The sequence below is a fragment of the Pantherophis guttatus genome, chromosome 2 (assembly GCF_059756535.1).
Source record: "Pantherophis guttatus breed Tessera chromosome 2, ASM5975653v1, whole genome shotgun sequence".
NCBI lineage: Eukaryota > Metazoa > Chordata > Lepidosauria > Squamata > Colubridae > Pantherophis > Pantherophis guttatus.
In genome coordinates, this window is record NC_142064.1 from 241,386,578 (window position 1) to 241,405,556 (window position 18,979).

Here is an 18,979-nt window from a genome sequence, read left to right on the forward strand (position 1 = left end):
TATTGCCTATTTCCTCCACATCTCTATCCCCTTTTGGCTGCAGAAGAAGGCATGCATGGTCAATAGTTGCCTTGTGAAGGTCCAGGTTGGGCGTGCTTGGTCAACAGCAGCAGCAAGAAGACGTCAAAAGTCAATTGCTGCAGTAGAGTGCAGGCGGCAGGGACCACGGAGGGTCTCTGCCAAGATGGCAGAGATCGGGAGATAGGCAAGTGAGGAAGTTGAAGCATCCCTGAGTGTAGGCCAGTTGCCAAGTGCCAGAATTTTGATCACATGCCTGTGGGGGCACTGCAGCGGCCATAACTTCAGGGACTGGGCATAAATTACAATTCATTCAGAACCACCATAACTTTGAATGGTAGCTGAAAGAATGGCTGTAATTTGAGGAACACCTGTACTTCAAAACTCAGTTTTGAAAAAGTCTATTATGGTTCCAATGGGTGCATTAACAAACAGAAATTAAACTGTATTGTAAACCATGTTTGGGAAACCTGATTTTAAACAGCAGCATTAAATAAATGCATGTCTATTATTTGTGTGATGAAGGAATTAGATGTTTTATGTTAGTCTTCCCCATCCAGGGTAAGGCACTTGGTATTTAAAATCCCATCCATCCCCATTTGAACTTGCCTTTGTTTCAAAATCAGTTTTAGATATCATACTTATTCACTTGCCACAAACTTAGTAAATCTGGTGGACTTGGGCTTTTTAGTAGCTTCCACTATACACGGTTGCCCTATAAGTGAGAGGGGTAGCATATAAATTTAATAAATAAATAAATAAAATAATATAGAATTTACTTTCAGAAGAAAACAATTGGTTCACTTTGTAGATGTTTTTACCGCATAGCAATAGAATTCAAACTTATATACCTCTCTATACTGCTTTACAGCACTCTCTAAGAGGTTTACAGAGTCAGCAGATTGCTCCCAATAATCTGGGCCCTCATTTTATCAACCTTGGAAGGATGGAAAGCTGAGTCAACCTTGAGCCTGTCAGGATCGAACTCCAGGCTGTGGGCAGAATTAGCCTGCAATACTGCATTCTAACTGCTGCACCACTAGGGCTCATGGTCATGGATATTTAATGGACATTCTGATGTTGTTTCTTGATAGATCTTTCACTAGAGTTGGTTTTATTTCAAATTATTTACATTAAACATTACATTTTGTACTGTTTTTACTCTATAAGCCACCTTGGGAACACTACGCTATTGAACAGTAGATGCAGAAATGCAGTTGAAATGCATTTTTGAAAAAAACCCAATAATCTAGGCCTTACAATTAAGAAGAGAAATGCATTCATTCACATACTAGACCTTGCTTAATAAACAAAAAATGAAAAAGTCCTTAATGTAATTTGAAAAATTAGCAGTGCTTCTTGAAATTAAAAAAAAACTCGAACAATTCCACTGCACAGTTCAAAGGTGTAACATAAAATTCGCTGTAAATTTAAAAACAAAATTTTGCAAAACGTGTTTGAAGTATTTTGAGCCCAGCATTAAAACCCACCAGTTATTTAAGAAGATCAAAGAAGCTCGGAGTATTCTGGAACAATCTGGGTGAGAAATGCCAAAATCTGATTTCATCCATGTCCACATGTTTCTTTGAACTTGTAATTCAGAGAATTGGTCAGTGTATTGAACTAATTAACATGCTTAACGCTTGCCAATTTTGATGGCTGTGATCCTTTCTTGCCGGAGAAGAAAAGAGATGAAGGAAAAACAGGAAAAATGTAGGAAAAGAGTAGAACTGTCTGTGATGGGAAAAGGACATGTGCCATGATGTTATCACAAAACTTTCAAAAACACATATGATTATCCTCAGAGATCTGAAAATGAACTTATTTTCCTGCATATAATTCATCAGAGCATCCCTGCCTTTAGTCTCCTTTGAAGTTGCTGTTTGCAGAATTTCATATTTAGAGAGTTGTATTCAAATTTGAAGTTCTCACAGTCCGATTGTAAACTTTGTTTTTATGCTGATACTATGAATCATACTGACGTCATTTAAATTTGGATATTTTGAAGACAGAAAAATTCAGGAATAGGAGATTAAGCCTGATTTTATGAGAAGTCTACTTCTGCTCTTCAAATCACACACAGAGTCTGTTATTTTTATGTTGGGGGTAAATCAGGGGTGAAATGCTCCCGGTTCGGACCGGATCACCCGATCCAGTAGCGATGGCGGTGGGTGGTTCAGAGAACCAGTAGCAAAAATCCCCGCATGCCCCCCCGCATGCCCAGCTGAGCTGCACGATCATCAGAGGCTTTTTTTTTTTTAACTTTTAAAAGCATTTTTTCTACAATCTCTTCGGACGAAAAAATGCTTTTAAAAGAGAAAAAAAAGCCTCTGATGATCGCATGACTCAGCTAGGATCGTCAGAGGCTTTTCAAAGCATTTTTTTTCTGCAACCTCTTGGCCGAAGAGGTGGTAAAAAAAATGCTTTGAAAAGTCTTTGACGATCCCAGCTGAGTTGCCTGATCTGCAGAGGCTTTTCAGAGCATTAGAAAAAATGCTTTGAAAAGTTAAAAAAAAAAAGTTGGCCATGCCCACCCAGTCACATTACCTCCCCCCCCACCAAGCCATGCCCACAGAACCAGTAGTAACAAATTTTACATTTCACCCCTGGGGTAAATCCTATGAAACTGACTAATCAGAGAAGAGAGGAGAGTTTACTTTGAAAAATTACACAGTGATTTGTTAGCAACTGTTGAATCGAACTGTGCAATCAAAACTTTTACCAAGGTTATCTGTAATGAGAAATTCACCACAATATTGACCAGCTAAAAAGAATGAACTATGCATCATCTTCAACCACATGATCTGAACCAAACATCTTTAGAATTATAGTGTATTTATTAATAAATCTTATTATTAAGCAAAGCATTTACAAACAATTATAATGCCAATAATCTGGTCTTCAATTCAGAAAAGCTACCCATATTTTCTAAAAACTATATTAGAGAATGATTGCCAATAAAATCAGGCAGAGAAAGTCTCAAACGCTTCTCGAAGCTGACAGGAATAAGTTTGAAATAAAAAGAATTGTTTAAAACTAATATTATTCATATCTATCTAATGCTTTTAACAAGAATTAGTCAATTTAATTTAAATAACAAATGCAAAGGAAAGTCTTTATTTGATACAAATTATTCTTGAGAATGAGACAATTAGAAAACTATTTTTGAAAAAAACATTACCAGAATTTGTCAAAAATTGCTATGATTGAGTGGATCTAATCTAAATAAAACTGCTTGGATCATTGACAAGAATATTTATTTTAGATAGCAGCAAAAGTTGAAGGATAAGTTCAACTCCATGAGAATTGTTGTTCACTAAAACTTGAATGAGTATTCCGGGTGACTTGTAACTGTTTTCAGAAAATCTGCAGGGAAAATCATTTTTGTGGAGGCAGGTAAACATATAATTATATAGTATACATAATTTGCATCTGAAAAATCCCAAATTCAGTATGTGGCATCAGCAGATGATTACAATTATATCTGCTTGAAATACTGGAAAGGCATTGTTGGTCAGGTAATTATGGTTCAAATGACAAATAATCTAATGTGTCACAAAGCACAATTGTCTTTCTATAAAAATACACCACCTTTGTCAGGCCCTGGCATTTAGTACTTCCAGGAAACTATGTCTAAACTTTCAAACTACATTGCTTGGTTTAGGGTTTCAAAATAAGGCAAGAAGGACCGCTGAGAGCCAGTTTGGTATAGTGGCTAAGGTACCTGACTAGAAATCGGGAGCCAGGAGTTCTAGTTCTGCTTTAGGCATGAAGTCAGCTTGGGCCAGTCATTATTTTTTTTCTCAGAAAAAAAGAAGAAGAAGGCAATGGCAAGCCACTTCTGAAATGTTGACTTGAAGACAAGGAGCAGAGAGGAGAGGAGAGGAGAGGAGAGGAGAGGAGAGGAGAGGAGAGGAGAGGAGAGGAGAGGAGCAGAGCGGAGAACAGCGGAGCGGAGAGGTAAATTAAAGAACTGAAAATCTAGAATACAGGTAGTCCTCGATTTACAACAGCTCCTTTAGCAACCATTTGAAGTGACAATGCCACTGAAAAAAGGGACTTCTGACCGTTTTTTCATACTTATGTGTGAAATCCCCATGGTCACCTGATTTGCATTTGGGTGCTTGACAAGTAGTTTGTATTTATGGCGACTGCAGTGTCTCAGGGTCATGCGATTCTGTTTTGTGACCTTCCAACAAGCAAAGTCAATGGGGAAGCCAGATTAATTTAGCAACCGTGTTACTAATTTAACAACTTCAGTGATTCACTTAACAAATGCGGCAGGAAAAGTTGTAAAATGGAGCAAAACTCAAATTTCTCACCTAACAACATAAATTTTGGGCTCAATTGTGGCTGTAAGTCGACGACTACCTGTACTGAAATCCATAATTGAAAAGCAAACTGATCATTTATTGTGACCCAAATGCAAATAGCATTATGTTTTTCTAAATCTGTCACACAATCAAAACGGACATTTCTAAAATGTTTTGAACCAATTTCTCTGTTGAAGATGTTTTTTTGGGAACGTTTCAGCTACACAAAGTTAGATATTAAGCACCCTCTAGTGCACTGTCATAGAATTGTCACAATATTGTTCCAACAAGCTAGTTATTTCAATGACTTTATGTACAATGAAAATCAGCTTTATATTTTCTAACTATTATGTTCCTTTTCAAAAGAAATCAAAATAGTATTCCTTTTACTGAAGGAAAGTACTCTTCAGAATCCAGGTTTTCAAAGAGATGTTCTTTTCTCTTTTTCAATTAATAGGGAATATTGCTACAGTAATACTCCTATCAGAACCTTAGAGAGGAAACAGGCTTAACAAAAGGTGTAATTCATAACTTAATAATGTAATTTTTTTTCAGAAGAGTCATAGAAACATTGTCATTCACTATGCAATACACTAAATAAATATCATTCATTAAAATAAAGGAATGTTGAGAGGGGGGCAAATGAAATCCCTAGATCAAATTAAAATCAAAATAGCATATTAAACAAAAAAAAATCTGAAATATACAGAAAATATATCATTTCCTTTCTTTTTCACATTTAATTGTCTCAAAGGATTGCTATAAGTTTATTAAGCACTTACACACACTGGTAGTCAACATCGTGTGTGCTTACTGACAGAAAGAATCCATGAAATTATTCAATTCAAATATTTTGTTTTACCCCAAGACCTTAAACACGACATACTCTCACACTGAAAGTCTATTAGAGGGAGTTTCAGCATAAAATTTTCACAGGGTATTTATATTCACAATCACCACATGTTAATTACCTTTCCCATCAGCCCTTCATCTGTACATTCCTTTCTCCATTGTTGTTATAGCTGGTTTAAATTATTTGGAAATCTCACCCTCATCCCCTGCAAATTTGGGTTGCTTGACGAGAGACTAGGATTCAGGTTCTTAAAGAAAGCAAGTAATGCATCTCTAATTGAAATCTGAATGGAATTTTTAAAAAAACAGAAACCTTCCACTGACTTAAATCAAGGACAAATATGATTCCAAGAAAGAATTCCTTTACTTAGCCTAAGAGCATCTTGTAAACATGGAAAGCATTTCATGAAAATGAAATCCATGCAGTCTTATTTAGATTAGATACACACTGAAATCAGTGCAATGCAAATTACATGAAAACAACTCATAAACAAGCTATGAAATGTGAACAGAAATAAAGTCAAAGAAATTGTGCCAAGCCTTCAGAGTTGAAATTAAAATCTGTCAATGTACAGTACAATGGAATCTAGTTTTGATGAGAGGTTCTCCATTTATTTGTCACTTCAATCTCAGACGATCATGAGTCCTTTATTTATGCATTTATTTATTCCATTTATATTTGTTGATTGGCATGAAATTATTTCTAAAAGCAGAACAGATAAGGCTTTGGAATGTACTAAACTCAACACCTTGAGAGTTGTTGTTTATAAAATGATATTAAGTTTCAGGGCTATTTTTACAAACATATAATTGTATGAATCGAAACAGAATATACCAATATCCACACAGTTGATATGTCAAGACAAATCGGCACACTACGCTTAGAAGTCATAGGCTGGAATGTTGAAAGTAGTTCAATCTCAATCTATCCTATTCTACACATACTATTCTGAGTTCAGAAGAGAAATATCTGATTTTAGTGTCCTGAGGTGTTCTATTTTTATTTTATTTTATTCTGTAATCCCTTGCATCAAGGGTGGAATCAGGGTGACTGAACGGAATTTGAGTATTTACTGGCCGGATGCCCTTCCTGACGCCTACATGGAGTTCACAGCAGACAATAACTTACTGAACCCAGAGAGAGAAATATGTGCTGCTATCTAGGATTGAACTCACAGCCTCCTGATTTTGAGGCAAAACCTTAACTGTAGGCTACCACACCGCTCACAAAAGTGTTCTATAAAGAAACATTTTGCAATTAGCCAAGTGGCAACTACAAGCACTATGAATGATGACTCCAGTAATTGATATTCAATGATTAGTATGAGCCACAGTGGCACAGTGGTTAGAGTGCAGTACTGCAGGCTACTTCTGCTGATCACCTGTTGCCAGCAGTTTGGCAGATCGAATCTCACCAGGCTCAAGGTTAACTCATCCTTCCATCCTTCAGAGGTGGATAAAATGAGGACCCAGATTGTTGGGGGCAATATGCTGACTCTGTAAACCGCTTAGAGAGGGCTGTAAAAGCACTATGAAGCGATATATAAGTTTAAGTGCTATTGCTATTGCTATCTTCTGTATTAAAGTGACTGAATTTTAAGCATTACTTAAATATGAGTATAATCCATAAATACAATGCAGACCCAAAAATAAAGGTTTTTTTTTTCAAAGAAAACAAATGAAAAAGGAAGCAACATAGGCTTAAAAATAGGGGGACAGGACCCAAACACACTGGGGAAGGGAACATAATCTACGGCACTAAAATATCATACCTCTAGAGAGTTTACATTTTGATGACATATTCTACAGAAGACCAAGTCTCTGAAGTTGTAAGTAAATTTGAAAGAAGATCACAACAGCTTAGTAAGAAATCAATGTTTCTTTTTCTTATGTGCTTATATTCCATTTCACTATATTGCTGATTAACAATCTTATGAGCCAAAGGAGTTTTAAAAAGCCTAATCCATACGAACTTGCAAGGCTACATCCAATAATTTAATGGAAAAATGTTAATTTTAATTGCATTATAGTGAAACAGAACAGATCATTAAGCACTATACTCTAGGAAAACTGCAATTAAATTCAAAACTTGCATTTTATTTCTACAGCTGCACTCATTATAATGTCCATTTTGCACATCTGGTAAAGGGAGCGTTGAAGATCAACAGAGGATTCCCTCCTTTCTGTGCTTTTTCCCATGAACTAAATATAATGGAATTCTGACAGATGTTCTCCTTGGTCATAGTTAATAAAATGAATTCTACAGACAGTGAAAAGCTTGGCTCAGCTTACCAGGATAAACTTTCAGCAGACGAACTATAGATGTCACCAGCTCATCATCCAACTATGAGCCCAAGGATGTTCAATTCCCCACACCACTGGCCTTATCGGTATGATCACACTTGGCAAAAATGGTGTGTGAATGCCACATGGAAAGTTTTTCCCCTGCTGTGGCTTAACTTACCCCTTCATACTCTCTTTTTCCCCCCCAGCACAAGCTGTGTCAATATGCCTCCGTTCTATTTCATGCAACAGGATTCCAGGATGCTTCCAGCACAATTCAATGTATACATAACATAATATATAATTGTTCATTTTGTTAAAAAGCATCCGAACCATTTATAGTCATTAAAAACATCACACACGATCATTAGGCAAAAAAGATTCAGCTGAAATGAATGAACAAAAAGATAAGCCTTTAATTGCTCAGGGAAACATTCCACAGCAGAGAGATAATTCCACGTGCTAAGCCCCATCATTGTTGAAAATGACTATCAGGAAGCTTAATGGGGTATGAAAAAAGGCCTGGTCCTTTTTTTGTACTCCATTACCTCATCTTCTACCCACGCAGGAGAAGATAGGCTCATTTTTTAAGAGAATTGGATGGGAGTTTACAAATTTGTCATTTTCCTACTACTACATATAAACCATAGTTATGAGCTCCAAAGCATCACACTTTCACTAGAATTTAAGTGCTTCACGGTTTCTGCCAAAAACAGAATCATTACACATCCTCCTCTTCCTTTTTCCATGACTTTGTGCAACTATACAGCTTGAGATGATTATGAGGCAACCTTTTTTTTTTTTTTTGAAATTGCCAATCGCAATGGGGAAACTTAAACCATCGTGGCTTCCATTGTTCTGTTCATTGAGTGACCATTTGAAGTTACAACGGCACTGAAAAAAGTGACTTGTGACCATTTTTCACACTTATGACCATGGCAGAATCCCCATGATCAGGTGATTTACATTTGAATGCTTGACAACTGGTACATATTTATGGTGGCTGCAGTATCCCGGGATCATATAATCACTTTTTGCGACCTTCTGCCTAGCAAAGACAATGGGGAAGCCAGATTCATTTAACAACCGTGTTACTAATTTAACGACTTCAGTGATTCACTTAACAAATGTGGCAAGAAAAGTCATAAAATGGGGCAAAGCTCACTGAAACAAATTTCTCACTGAACCACGTAAATTTTGAGCTCAATTGTGGTCGTAAATTGAGGACTACCTGTATTTTATTCTCTCTCTCTTTTTTTTTTAACCCCTGTCTTCTTCAATGTGGTGCCAGATGTATTAGACTTCAAATCCCAAAATGCTAATACTACCTAGGAATTCTGGGAAATCTGAGAGTTGCAAAAGATGACAGATAGCTCTTCTGTTTAATGAAGTGACTGGAATTTCCACCACTAAAGTGATGAAGTTCTAAAAGGTGACCTCGCCTGACTTCACCTCTTCCACTAATGCCGTTAAGTGAATCCCATGAGGCTGTTATGCACGTCATCACATGGTTGCAATTTGCAACCTCCAACTTTCCCCACTGACTTTGCTTGCTCAAAGCAGGCAGCAAAAATGGTGGCAAATCAGGGGTGAAATCCAGCAGGTTCTGACAGGTTCTGGAGAACTGGTAGCGGAAATTTTGAGCAGTTCGGAAAACCGGTTAGCTGAAAATTTGAGTAGTTTGGAAAACAGGCAAATACCACCTATGGCTGGCCCCAGAGTAGGGTGGGAATGGAGATTGTGCAGTATCCTTCCCCTGCCACGCCCACCAAGCCACGTCCACCAAGCCACACCACATCCACCAAGCCATGCCCACAGAACCGGTAGTAAAAAAAAATTGGATTTCACCACTGTGGCAAATGGAAATTACATGAATACAGGACACCGCAATATCATAATCGCCAGCTGGCTGACAAACACCTGGATTGTGCTTGTGGGGACACTGCAACAGCCACAACTGTAAGGTCCTATTTTAAGTTCCACTTGTTCAGCACCGTCACTAAGTTAACACAGTTGCTGAATGAGTGTCATTAAGCAAGAACTACCTGTCCAGTACTCCACACTTTATCAGAAAAGAGGTGAACATAATTCTGGTCCTATCAGCATCCATAACCAACATAAAAAAAACCCCCAAAATATTCAATAATTAACAACATGCTTCCCATACATTATAGAACGTTTTCCCGCTTCAAGAAAAATAATAATGCCTGTATTTTCTTTTATTCTTCTTTTATCCAACTTAAATATGGATTCACAACATGCCAGTGTCTTGTCCACCCATATAAAAAAAAAGCCAAACAATTTAACAGTTTCCCACAAACCAGCAATATTTTGAGTCGGGAAACAGCAGCCTCTTAACGTAGAGTTAAGCATACAGCATTAGAAAAAAATCTTAACAGCATTGTACAACTGATCATTTGTGATTTGTTTCATTCTGTAGCGAAGTCGCATTTCATTTCAACAATAATTTGTTTCTCGTTCTATCTGGGCAGGTGCTTCCCTCCCACCCTCTAAAAGCAATATTTCAAATGAAATTGGTTTTGAAGGAACTTTTTATGAATATACATAATGGAAAAGGCCCCAATTAAATTTCAACAAAATGTTGCCATTTTCAGTAAACAAAGGTTTCTCGGCAGGGTCAGGTTTTATGCTAAGATACCCGCTTGGAAATTAATTACCACCCTGATACATGTCAAAATACATTTTTGAAAGGGAATAGCATTCAATTGCAAGTGTGTGTTTTATCTGATAGGATGCAAAAAAGAAAAGAAATCAAATCAGCATTCTTTACCAACTACATTTATTCAGCGCCCCTTAGAGAAATCAAAAAGTCTTGTTAGCCTTTTCATCTTCTTTTTCTTCTTGTTGCTTTTTTTCCTCTTTCTCTTTTTTGAAACTAAGTGGAATCTTCACCAAGCCACATGTGTTTGTTGAGCCAGAAAACAAGCACAGAAAACAAGAAAGTGGAAGGTGTTCCTTTCGAGAAAAGCAGGTGTCATCTCCTCATACAACTTTATGAGGTGCTATAACAAAGCACACCTCATCCCCAATTTCCCCCAGTAACTAGAGGAACTGAACTGTGAAAGTTCTTGCAATTATATAACAGCATTTACACAAAGAACAAAAAGTCATTGTGATGCTCTTTCAGCCCGAGATAGCCATTACCAGCTGATCAAAACCCATTGAGGAAAAGAATTAAAAGAAAAAATAAACTACTGAAGAAACTGGCATTTGAAGTTAACAATTTTCAGATGCCACCTAACTCTGAATTCTTCCACAAGTTATATTATGTTGAACAAGTGAAACATGTTAATCTCCTTGCTTTATGGTGCCCAATCTTTTCATCCAACTCCCCAAAAGGCGAATGTTGAGGGAAGGGAAAGACAGAAAGAAGGAGAAAGGGAGAGAGGAAGAGGAAAGGGAAAGGGAGAGAGAGAAAGGGAGAGGGAGAGGGAGAGAAATTAGTCTAGTAGTTAAGGCATTGAGCTAGAAATAGGGAGACCAGTATTACAGCTGGGTAGTTTTTCTGCCCAACTGGGCAGAAACTGCCCAACTGTGATTGGTTATGGGAAATTTTTGGCATTTGCAGGTTGTGTCCTTTTGGACTACACTTGCTTTAAGCTACAAAAAATTGGGGCATCTGACAATATTGCAGGACACCATACATTCTAGTCCTGTCTTAACCATGAAGCCATCTGGGTGATCTTGGCACAGTCCTCTCTCAGCTCTGAGAAGCCATTTCCATAAACTTGTCAAAATTGCAGGGACTTGTACGGGAAATTACACCAGACGTCAGTGCTGACTCAAAGGCTATATACTGTATATAGCACATATATATACAATATCAGCTCTTTATCGTAATGATCAAACAAATGAAAATAAAAATGAATCTTGCAAAATGGAAGAATTCTGAATTAGTAAATAAACTGGGGAAGTGGTTAGCATATAAACTAAGAAAAAAAAGTGTGAAGAAATAGATTAAAATTACAAAATAGGAATGTTATCATAATGGATGATATGGATATGCAAAGAGTATTGTATCAGTATTGTACAAAACTATACAAAGGAGGAGAAATTTTCCCAGCAAAAGTGGATGAATGTTCAAAGAACCAAAATTTAGCAAAAATGATGGATAAATAAAAGTAGATGGAATGGACCTATAACAGTAACGGAATGTTGTGAGGCTACAAAAAAACAAAAAACACTAAAATAGGAAAACTCCAGGCCTATACAGATTGCAAACCTCCTATTACAAATATTTTGAAGATGAACTTTTATAACATCTTCAAAAAATGAATTCTATTCTGGATAGTTTTAGGATACCAGAAAGTTGGTCAGCTGCAAATATAGCATTAACTCCTCAAGAAGGCGAAAACCGGACTATCGAAAAAAATTACTGGCCAATATCTTTATTGAGCAATAATTTAAAAAATATTTAGCTAAAAGGTCGAAAAGTGTCTTACATGATTATATACATGATGAGCAATGTGTCTTTTTGCCTAAAATATGGTTAAGAAGCAATATTAGAAATATTTTCTTAACATAGTAAAATATTCGTAACAACATATTGAAAATCAAACCGCGTTGAAATTTGTGAACTTGGAAAAAGCATTTGATAACCTGAATGTGTAAGAGATATCTTTCTGTTTTTTCTATTGGCAATGCCATCAAATCTTTACTTACAGAAAGTCTGTGGTTGGATTAGACTTCTTTTTAAGGATATAAGAGAAGGAAAATGAAAGGACAGATTTTGAATCAAGGAAAAACTACTGCAGCTCATAAATGCCACACCATGCAGGTGAACTTTGTCTCTTGGTCTGGAAGCATCTTTTTGTGCCTTTTTATTAGAATTAGGCTTTTCACTTTAACTGAAGTCATTCTTTGTTCGATCCAAATCCTAATGAGGCAAGGCATTGGAGATCTGGCTATCTTCCCAGACATTTGGGTCAGGAGATAGGTAAGTTCTGCTACTATTGATAATGAGTGGGTTATCCTTGGGTGTGTGGAAGGTTAAATTTGGTGGGATTGTTTGCTTTAATCTTGTCAGCTGCCCGGTCATCTATATAAATCATATAAATTATATATTTTTTAAAATAGTTTGCATTAATTGCGTTCAAAAATTGCTAGTATTGCTGGTTCAATTTATTCACTGCAAATTAAATAAGATATTTAATCTGGATTTGAGCTGTGGGACAAATTGTACTTTTTAATAAGTCCAGACTGGTTCTTTAATTAGCTTCTGTATTAGGAAGGAAGGAAGATACACCTAATAAGTTAGCACTTAATTTATCTGAAGCATTTCTATACCACTCTTCGTTTCATTTTGTATTTGAGGGCCCTGTGAAATTCATTCAATCATTTAGAACATGCAGTAATTACTTTTTTGCTACTTAAATGTGTACACAAATTAAAACCGCAGGAAGACTACAATAAGCTTGCCAGTTCAGGCCATTACATAATAGAGAATGTATTCAATGCAACGTCAGGATTAATGACTGTATATTAACATTTTTCCTATTAATGTTATTCATTTACTCATCCAGGCTTTAAATCATAGTATAACTGAAAGCCACCGAGCAATACACAAAGCCAAGTACTGTGAAGTCTGCAATGCAAATTCTTCCTTGATGAGGCTAGTTTTCCATTCAGTGAAGGAGCATTTTTTTTATCGCTCCTTATCAATGTTTTTTTTTTTTCTTAATGAATTGGAAAAATAAATTGTGTTACCTCTCTTAATACTGTGCTTTTATAACCTCGGTAGAGTCCTGGGATACCCTAAAAAAATCAACAAAGAAAACCGATCAGCTACTGCAAATTGTTAGGAAAGGCTGCCAACATATTGAGGATTACATGATAAGCAGAACAGCTTTACTGAGGATAATGTAATGGCTTCCAGGAAATTGACAATATTGATTATAAACACACTACCTATTGATTTCCTGAGTTTTATCTCACTTTTGAATGAGTTCGTCAGCTAGAGCTGCACATTGAAGAGATAATATTTAGTTAGTAACCTAGAAGAACCAAGACAGAAAGAAATCTATTGCTGATGCTTATAATCACCGGCTATTCAAAATATGTATGATAAAAGAAAGTGGAGGTAAACTTTGACTTATGACTGTAATGGAGCTCAACATTTCCCTCTTAAGTCATGATGGTTGTATGTTGAAGCACCCTGGTGATTGACCTGATTTTACAAACTTTTTAGCGGTGGTCATTAAGCAAACACCAGGTCATTAAGCAAACAACGCAGTCTTTAAATGAATTTCACAATCATTAAGTGAGTCGGTGCATTCCTATGGGCATTTTTTTTTTTTTTTGGTTGCAAACCAGCCAAAAAGGCAACTTGTAAATTATCTCATGTGACATGGAATGCTACAACTAGCCGTAAAGGTCAGCTGGTTGTCAAGTGTCCAAAATGCAATCATGTGACCGTTTGTGTGTGTGTGTGTGTGTGTCTGTGTGTGTTGCCATCAAAACTCCAAAAGTGGTTCACAAGTAACTTTTGAGGTGTCCATCATAATGAAGTGACTGGTTGTTAAGCAAGAACTACTTGTAAGTTAAATTTAGGGAAAATTAAATCTACTGCTTTTAACAGATTTAACAGCAAATAGGCAGCAAAGAAATTTAATAAATTAAAATAAATTTTAAAAAACTATACTGATTTCATTGTCATAAAAGCGTCAAATTTCCTATTTTGTTTCTATTGTCAGTTACTTTCCAATGTAATAATTAAAATGCTCGATTTTTTAAAATAATACTTAATAACTTAGAAACAATTTAATTAATTTAAAATAATTGTAATAATTAAATGATTAAAATGAATAACATAATAGAAGTTATTTGGATTAATTTATTTCAATTAAATTCTAATTAAAAATAAAAACAATATGAGGCCCTGCAATGCTCTTCTCCAGCATCTTATTTTACTGCCAAGAATTTCCCGTTTAAGTACTCTTAAAATTTTTTTTAAGATAGTTGCCTCAGCTAAGTGTCCCCATCTGCTGTAATAAAGAAAAATAAAATTTCTGGAAAGTTAGAGCCAACACCATTATACAGTTACCATAAGACTAAGAGAGTCCCCATTATCTGAAAATATATGCACATACAGTTTGCACTCCATGGAAAGCATAAAAGCAAACATCTAAGGAAGCCAGTTGAAGAGACAAATGAACAAGTAGCAATTAATCCATTAATGGCCCAGCAATGGCCCAGCAATGACAACTATAAAAGCTGGAGAAGATAAAGTGCTTCTTATCTAGATAAGAGCTTCCGTTTCTCTCATACTGGTGTTTGGCAAGTTCTAGTTAGGAGAGATAACTGGAGATATAAGTGTGTGGGTGCCTACAGTATTTTGTTAAACCAGTAATGCTTTATTCTTGACAGAACTTCTGATTCTTATGAAAGTTAGGGATAAATATCTCACTGAACACTCAGGGGTCATGGCAGCCATGTTGTAAATAGCCAAATCACCCCATACCCATTTTTCAAAAGTGTTCACAATATCTCCTCATGATGATGTATCCTTCAATCCTTCAAAGTTAGTGACTTTCCTGAATATACTATTTATCCGCTCCAATAAGTTAGAGACTTATTGGCCTACCCCCCTGACTTTTCTTCAACCTTACCTCTTCATAGACGGTTTGGGAAAGGATCCGTAAGGTACTGGAAGACGGGGACACTTGTGCTCTTTGCTTCACAACTTCAGCAGGAACTCGTATTAGACAAGCAACCTGAAAAAAAATACATAATTTAGACTAAAGTAAGATTTTGGTGGAGGATTACAATGGCCAAGAAACCTGTGGCCTTAATGTGAGCAGTGGAGGACTAACACTACACCATATACTACAGAAATCAGATGTCAGAAGGAAGGCCGATAAAATATCCACAGATCCCTCACATCCTGGATATGAACTGTTTCAACTCCTCCTCTTCGAAGCCACTATAGGCATTGCATGCCAAAACAGCTAGACCTAAAGATTGTTTTTCCCTCATGCCATCACTCTGCTGAACACCTAATTCACACGGCACTGTCTTATGCTTAAGGATATTTACCCATGCAGTATGGCTGTAGTGTTATTATTATCCTTCTCATCTTTTCTACTACCCCATCTTATTGGTATCATATTATGATTATTATTACTCTCTTGTTTTGCATTTACATTGAGAGTTTCTGCCCCGGAGACAAATTCCTTGTGTGTATAATCACACTTGGCTGAATAAAATGTTCTCTATTCTATTCTATTATTTCTATTTCTATTATTTCTATTTATTTTTATTTTATTTAGTTTCCCCGAAAATAAGACATCCCCTAATTATTTTAGCATGCGCTAAAATAAGCCTCCCCCCCACCGAAAATAAGCCCTCCCCCAAAAAATTTAAACACAGAGCTGGAAATCAGGTAAGATGGCAAAAGGAGCCCCATCTTGCTCCACGCACCCCAAAATAATAAGACCTCCCTGAAAACAAGGCCAAGCGCTTATTTCGGGGTTCAAAAAAATATAAGACAGGGTCTTATTTCCAGAGAAACACAGTATTTATACTTCTATTATTCCTATTTATTCCTATTTCTATTTAATTCTAAATCTGTTCTGTTCTATTTTCTTCACTGGTGATGATATGGCATAGTGAGTATAATGGGTAGCCTTGTCAGAACCTGATCTCTAACAGCACACAAGTAAATAATTCAGGAGGATTCATTTATAGAAGAAACTTGTTTATATACAATAAAATAAAACATGATGCATGTATACAATACCCATGCAGCTCTTGCAATGTGACAGCAAGTACAAGGACAAGAAGTAGAAGCAGAAGGGAGGATCAGAACTAGAAGAACTCTTTGTTGTGCTCCACCAGCAGCCTATGGAGCTGGCAGCAGAGTCGGACAGTGAGGAGGCTGGGGAGGATCATGGGCCAGTCCTGGAGTCTGGGGAAAGCTCGGACGAGGGCTCTGCGTCGGAGGCAGAGATGGGGCCAGGGCCATCTGGGAGTTATGAACGGACTCTGGAGCCAGAGAGGCAAAGGAACAGGAGGAGCCTGTTCCTAGTGTATGCATGTGCAGAGCTGCCAGAAGGTAAGAACAGTTCAAGCAAAAGGGATGACTCGGGAGTAAGGCCTGGAGATAATTGGCCCCTCCCATAAGGCTTAAAAGAGGAGCAAAGGCACGTGTGCACTTTGCAGGAAAGCAACGCTGTTAATTCTGTTCCTAGTCGGCATCTCTGTTTGATTCTGGACTCCATGTGGCTTTGCCAGATAGGTCTTTGGCAGCATGTCAAGGGAGATAAAGGTTGGTGATTATCCCGAAGGACTTCTCCCGAAGGACTTTTTGCAACTAATTGGGACTCAGCTGTGAATGAACGTAATTCACAGCTGTTGCAATAAAAGAGGTTTTTGGGACTACTCATGTGTTTTAATGACTCAGGAAGCCGAGGCCACAACACTTTTATATACACAGACCAGTTAAACTAAGCCATTCCCAGGCTCCAAGCCATCTCATATGGCTCACAACAGATCCTGTTTCTTAGTCACCAAACAGTTCCCATTGGCTGACCTGTTGTTACCAGCTCGTAATTTCTTATACACTGACATGATTCAAATTCTGGTGTTCCAAAAACAAACAAAAACAAACCTCAACCTCCTCTTCTCAAGTCGGTCGGTAGAACTTTCTCTTTTTATAGGTTTGTCAAGATGAATTGAGTTCCTCGATAGAACGGTGACAATTTCACCTTACATCAGAACTCTTCAGCTGATTGCATTTATTTTATTGTACATGTCACAAAGAGCTAATGGCAAAGAGCAGTCATTCCGTGTGCTTTCAAGCTACAGGCTACCTACAGAAATAAATTATTCCCACTGATTTTGACCCAGATAGTTACTTGATGACTCTTGAAAGTCAATCCTCAATAGGTTTCTAGATGTATTGGGCCACTTATCTTATTCCTTATATGAGTGATGGAAAACATGGGTTTCCCTGCATTGAACGCTTGCATTGTAATCAACCCACCAACCTATTAATTTTTTCCATTTGATATTTTTCTTTGACAAATGTTATGAAGGATCAGTATAGTCATAGAAACATAGCATGGAAAGGATTTAAAGGTCAGCTAGATGAAACCCTGCCCAATCAAAAATCTACAGTAGCATCCCTGACAGACAGTCATCCAGCATATGAGAGGGAGAGAGAGGGGGGAGGGAGAGAGGGAGGGAGAGAGATCACTACCTCCCAAATCTGTCTGTTTCACCTTTAAATATTACTTACCAATAGGAATCTTTTTCTGATGCTCAACCAAAATCTTGCATTTTAACTCTATTATCCCTTATACTGTCTTCCGAAGCAATTTTCTATGAATTGAATGAATACCTATATCTTCAGGTACTTTTTTTTCCTATCTTCCTTTTTTTGAGGGTTGCCTTAAACATTTTATTATATGGGTCAATACTGCCATCTAGTGATCAAGAGTACTTCATAGCTACAGGTCTATTTTTCTTACGAAAGATTGACACTAACTCTTTCAAATGTTTACAGGGACAATGGGGGAAAAAATCACAAGTTTTGTGATCTACATCTACCTCTATACTACTAAAACTCTTGTCATTACCGTTAAATGGGCAAAACAGTGCATCACAGGGCAAGAATTTTTGAATCAAGCTACCTCAAAAGGGCTTAGATGCATCCAATGCATCCGAAATCAAGAGACCTGTAACTCCTGTGGGAATTAAATTTGGGGACGCTGTGGCTGCTTTGAGCTGCTGCTATGGTCGTATGATGGCCATTTTGAACAGTCCGTGGCAATTTCCCAGCCAGTCTTGCAATCCCTTGCTCCTGCCCTCACCCAATAGCAAGGAATTGGTTCATCATGTGGCTCTTAAAGAAACAATGGCTGTGTGAAAAATGGTCATAACTCACGCGCTGTTGTAACGGTCATAACTCAAGTGCTGTTTTTTCAGTGCTGTTGTAATTTCAAACAGTCACTAAATGAACTGTTGTAAGTCGAGGGCTATCTCTACATTGGAAAGATTCATAATCTGAATTGCATTTCTCACTGTGGGAACCAGGCAGTGAAATTAATCTAAATAAAAATGACAGAAAGCCACAGAGGCCACATGCAACCTTATTTGATCTCTTACAGTAAGCTGCCAAAAATTCAGCAGAAAAACCACCTATTTTCACCTATTTTCTGTAGAAAGTAAGGGACAAAGTAAGCATGTTAAGAAGTCACAATTTTTTTAACCATCCATTTTCCCCTTTAAATCCCCTACAAATCTCATCCCAATAGATTTGAAAGGACAGAAATTCATCATTGCTGTGTTACCAGTCATATAGTCCTTTCACTTTTGGATTCCAAAATATGATATTTTACAATAATATGTTAAACATGAATAATACGTTTACTCCTCATCCCTCCAATCATTTCTGCTGTCTGGTTTGGTGCAGCACACTTCATCTTGAGCTCTATGGACACTCACTATGAGTGACTGTAACCTAGACTTTAGCATTCAGAAGATTGGACCCT

General features: G+C 37.1%; 1 protein-coding gene across 2 annotated transcripts in view; it reads right to left on the minus strand.

The window, feature by feature from the left end:
- Positions 1-18,979, minus strand: part of SLC25A26 (solute carrier family 25 member 26) — a 144,488-nt gene that overhangs the window by 108,653 nt on the left and 16,856 nt on the right. For both annotated transcript variants that reach the window (XM_034440612.3, XM_034440613.3), the window contains exons 4-5: positions 15,095-15,199; positions 13,194-13,241 (exon numbers count right to left, since the gene is read on the minus strand). In XM_034440612.3, coding sequence (XP_034296503.2) covers positions 13,194-13,241; positions 15,095-15,199 — 153 coding nt within the window. The remainder of the gene's footprint in view (positions 1-13,193; positions 13,242-15,094; positions 15,200-18,979) is intronic.